Source organism: Panulirus ornatus, chromosome 4, assembly GCF_036320965.1.
Source record: "Panulirus ornatus isolate Po-2019 chromosome 4, ASM3632096v1, whole genome shotgun sequence".
In the NCBI taxonomy this organism is placed as follows: domain Eukaryota; kingdom Metazoa; phylum Arthropoda; class Malacostraca; order Decapoda; family Palinuridae; genus Panulirus; species Panulirus ornatus.
The window spans coordinates 19,076,376-19,081,726 of record NC_092227.1 but is presented as its reverse complement, the minus strand read 5'-3'; the positions used below and the strand labels follow the sequence as shown (position 1 = coordinate 19,081,726).

Genomic DNA, 5,351 nt, shown 5'->3' with positions numbered 1-5,351 from the left:
CTAAATTGGAGATGGAAGGATGGAGTGAAAAAGATTTTGAGCGATCGGCGTCTGAACATACATGAGGGTGAAAGGCTTGCAAGGAATAGTGAATTGAATCAATGTGGTATACCGGGTTTGACATGCTGTCACTGGGCTGAACCTGAGCATGTGAAGCGTCTTGGGTAAACCATGGAAAGGTCTGTGTGGCCTGGATGTGGATAGGGAGCTGTGGTTTTGGTACATTACACATGACAGCTATAGACTGAGTGTGAACAATTGTGACCTTTTTTGTCTGTTTTCCCTACCAACAGGAAACAGCATCACTACCCCCCACTTCAGTAAGGCCCCACAGACTTTTCCATCATTATCCCAGACGCTTCACATACCCTGGTTCAGTCTCCTGACAGCACATCGACCTGCATATACCATATCATTCCAATTCACACCATTCCTTGCACTCTCTCACCCTCCTGTATGTTCAAGCCCCGATTGCTCAAAATCTTTTTCAGTCCATCCTTGCTCCTCCAATTTGGTCTCCCACTTCTTGTTCCCTCCACCTCTGACACATATATCCTCTTTGTCAATCTTTCCTCACTCATCCTCTCCATAGGTCCAAACCATTTCAACACACCCTCTTCTGCTCTCTCTCAACCACACTGTTTTTACTTTTACACATCTCTCACCCTTTGATTACTTACATGATCAAGCCACCGCACACCATATATTGTCCTCAAACATTTCATTTCCAACATATCCACCCTCCTCCATACATCCCTATCTATAGCCCATGCCTTGCATCCATATAACATTGTTGGAACTACTGTTCCTTCAAACATACTCATTTTTGCCCTCCAAGATATATATACACAAGGGGTCTTACAAACACCTGTGCTTATGAACTGAATGAACTCCAAAGTATAATATTTATTTTTTGTCTGACATACAGTCAGTTACTCATACTTAGGAATCAGTGAGCTGTATCTCTTTCCCTTATATGTTACTTTATATGGTGTTCTAATAGGAACATTTGCTTTGGAATACAATATCTAATGTGTTGTTATGGTCAGGTGTAGGTATTTCCTCTAATTCCTTGCATTTCTTAATATTATCTGATCTATGAACAGATTGACTTACAAACAGGTCCAGGAGCCTAACCTGTGCATAAGCAGGGCATGCCCTCCATGTCATTTCTATTAATTCTCTTGTAGTTCTTTGTGTGAAGATTTTACCTATAAAAGATTGTGCCAAATTGCCTTTCCTTGCCCCTGTGGATTTTTGGAGCATATGTTAATAAACAGACTGCATTTTTGTTGACCTTACCTTCCTGCCCAAGGAGTCTACAATATCTTTATGAGGCTCCCGTAGTGCTCAGGAAGCCAGCCACATCTACTTGTTGGACACTTTAGAAATTGCAGTGATGTGTGTGTGCAGAGAGCACAGGGTTATTGAGTAAGAAGTGCTCGCTGTCTATTGTGGTAGTTGCTTTGTGGGTATGAAGGGTCTCAGCATATGCTAAAACTGTTTGTAGTGATGTTGGAATGGGTGATGCCTGGAGCATAGACGTGAATGTTTGGTGGGAAGTTGCAATAGCAGCACCAGAAATAACTTACATTGACTGTGGGATGCAACATAGCAACAATCTTCCAAAAATCATGCCTGAGGTATTGCTGGGAAGAAGAAACGTGACTGTTAAGATATGGCTATGCATGAAACTGATGCCAGACAGTGAGTCCGTTGATTTTGAGTAAATGGGTCAGAAGCTATTAGAATGTTGTAAGTGAATTAAAAACTTAAAAAGGATATGGTTCTGGGGCTTCCAGAAGTCTTGAAACCTATAATGTTTTTACTATAAGTTTTGGTATTTGTGGCACTTACTCAGAATGTAACCCCCACAGAGCAAATAATAGATGTGCTGTATTGCTAAAATCATTTTAGCTGTGATCTCAGTGAGGGATTTTGAGCATTTCTGAGACAGCTAAGCATCTGCACCCTTATACTTTTACCTGATTAGGGAGCATAGCATGCACTTTCTTCCCGTAGTTGTAGAGAGTTTGAGGGGGTTATAATGCAATATTAGAACTTAAGAATGTGGGTATGTGGTCAAGTAAGTTAGAATGTCAGCCTTGGTGAACGTTATTACCCATTAGTGAATGATTGTTCCAAGAGTGATAACCCATTGTTGCTGTGTGTGGTTTTTGGAGCTTTTTCAATTTCTTTTTCATATCTGTATTATTTGATTTACTTACTCATAGACTCTGTATCTGCAAAGGACAGTAAAACAGGATAGCGATGCTGAGGTGTACTCCAGTTTCTATTTTTTTCTTCATTCTGATTGTGGACTAATGTAATTTTTATGGATTTTTCATGTTATTAGGACTGCCATAAATTATGCTGGATAACTAATATTTTAAGACAACTTATCGACAGATTCTTGAGTTTACATTTTTATATGAAATAGCTTGAGGATTTTTATCTGGCTATAAATCTGTTATCATTTCTTCACAAAAATTTTTATGCCGTGGATTAGATACATAGATCCTCTGAAACGTTACTCGCATATATCATAAATAAAAGAATTCCACTTATATGGAAGCATTTCTTTGTTTGCCAGTTTGCACTCCCTGTTCATTTGTAAAGCGGGACAAGTGCCTCCATTTACATCATCTCACCTTTATACATGAAATTCTGCTCTTGCATCCGATCCCTTCATTCCTCCAACATGTATATCTGAAATATCTGCATCCTGAATGACTTCCACAGTCTAATTCCTGTCATTATTCCATCTGCTTTCTGGCTAATATCTCCTTGATCAACCTTTGATCTTCCATGTTTTCTGTGTGACCACACCATTCCAGAAGACTTGTGTCTAAGTACATTTCCAGTGACTGTACCACTTAACCTTGTCACATCGTTTTTCATTTTGTTTTCTTAAATCCACTTGAATTATACAAATTATCCACCTTTGCTGTTGGTATTCATTTTACCTATCCTGACCTGTATACACTGGGGTTTCCCAGCTACAAGTCAGAATTCATGCAAACTTCTTGCTTACTCTGTGCTTAAGTTTTGTCCATTCACCAGAACTTTCACTGTAGCCCTCCTTGAATCTGCTTTTAACCTTTACTATCCCATCATCAACACTGAACCTTACTCTCAAATATATAAACTTATTCACAACTCTTAGTTATATATTATGCAAGCTTATCTGATCTTTCCCTTTCAAAAACTAGTGTTTACTTCTATTTGTATTTTCTTTCAGCATCTTCATCTTACATACATCATTGAACCATCCCACCATTCTGTCCAACTCTTCCCATGATTTAACTAACAGCAGCAGCATCTTCATACAATAGCTGCAGTAACATTCATTCCCTTTTGCATGATATATACTGTAAACTCAAAGCTTCCCATAGAGCCTTCCTATTCACTTTATCAAATACCCCATTTTTCTCAAAAGCATTTTTCCTTGCTCGTGTAGAAAAAGAATTTGATCTACACACTGTCGTCATTTCTTAAGCTCACCTTTTTCCTCGACAATGGGATTTACTAATACTTTTGACACAATCACTTATGGTCATACCATACACCTTGCTAAGGAGACTTATTTGAGTATTATTGTTACTCATTATTACTCCCTTTCACTTTATACTCAGGAATAATTACTGCTTTTGTTCATTCATTAGGCACTTTACCACTTTTCCATTCATCTATACACACTTTCTATTCATACTTCCTCCATTGCAATGCTTTTCCCTTGCATATGGCTACATATTTTTCACTTTATCCCTATTCCTACGGTACCATTCATACATTGCTCTTATTGTCATTACCATTCAGTAATTTGAATTGTTTTTTCTATCTTTTACACATTGTCCTTTGTTACCAGCATTCTCTTAACCTTTTCTTTTATACTAGCACTCCCTACTTATACTTTTTTCTTTTATTCATCTCTTTCCAGAATAGCTTGTTGCTCTTTTAAATTTTTTTTCTCTTTCATATCTGAGGTCCTCATATGCCTTCTTTTTATTAATACGTACTATCATTTTCACTCTTCTATACAGGGCTTTTTATTGTACACTCTGTCGTGCATTTATCACTATTATTTTGCAGATTTAGCAAAAGGATTTCATTTATTAGTCTCTAGAATTGTTGCTGAGTCTCTCTTTCTTTTCATGGACATGCTTGATGACGGAAATAACTTTAGCTTGCTTCTGGATGAAAAATCATATACTAGATGTTGCAGATGTCATGTTGGAATGAGGAAGTAATGCCAAAAAATATTTGCAGCACATGTAGAAAATGGTTGTTTTTCAGATGACGAAGATTCGGATGGATGACTCCAAAGAGGAAGTTGATTGCTGGATGTACATACTATTCGGGTTCAAGCCATACATGATGGATTTGCCATTCCTCAAGGCATATTACTCAGAGGGTGACCATGGGAAGAAGTATGTTTCCCACTATTTACGTGAGGTTACAGGTCCTGAATATTGGAATGATGTCAAAGTAGATTTTCTACATCTTGGAGATCATGAGCAGTGAATTATGTAACAATTGCTGTTGGAAGGAATGATCATAGATTTTATTCATGTGTTTACTATCTCACAGGTGACTTTGCATTGTATATGACATCGGCAAAGGAGACAAGTGTAAATGCTATATATCCTAAACCCAGACATTTCAAAGACATTCCTGTATCTGGGTATTGTATAGGTTACAGAAGAAAACAAATTATTTTGATTCTGCCACTGCATCTTCCACCCAAATTACATCTCAGCCCTAGACCAAATAATTCAGGATTAAGAGGATATGGTCCAGGTTTGGCAGAATATAGAATTTTTTCCCAAAACTCGGAATATGTCCCAAACCCAATTCCCTTGTATTCCACCGAGTCAGTATGGAGAAAAACACTGAACTTCCTCTCATTATTATGTAAATGTAGGATTGTATGCAAATATTTTATCATTACAGGTGAAAATTTTGTTTTTATAACAATTGACCTCTTATCATTGACAGCAATTTATTCTAGTCAATTTTCTACAATTGCTGACTTGTGTGTTTAACAGATTTTCTAAGCAACTTTTGTGATGAAAAGTGTGAAACAAAGTGAATTTTTCCTAGAAAAAGTTTACATTCCCAAGGAATCAGGAAGGAATTCTTAAGTCCAGGAAGTAAGATGAAAGTATGGGAATGCCCATTCTTTTCTTAAGCCTGGTTGTTGAAAGAAGTTTAAAGTAATATTTACATTTCCTTTAATGTTATTGCTTTGACCTTTCACAAGAAAAGTATAGATTCAATCTTGGCTCTTTTAAAACTTTACTGTTCATGATTATTAAGAAAGGAAAACATTTAAGCCTAGGAAACTGGCT

The 5,351-nt window shown here is 37.2% G+C and overlaps 1 protein-coding gene across 2 annotated transcripts in view; it reads left to right on the top strand.

The window, feature by feature from the left end:
• LOC139765921 (putative gamma-glutamylcyclotransferase CG2811) overlaps nt 1-4,960 on the top strand; it is a 130,049-nt gene extending 125,089 nt beyond the window's left edge. For both annotated transcript variants that reach the window (XM_071693895.1, XM_071693888.1), the window contains exon 4: nt 4,297-4,960. In XM_071693895.1, coding sequence (XP_071549996.1) covers nt 4,297-4,524 — 228 coding nt within the window. In that variant the 3' untranslated portion in view covers nt 4,525-4,960. The remainder of the gene's footprint in view (nt 1-4,296) is intronic.
• Nucleotides 4,961-5,351: the final 391 nt, after the last annotated feature.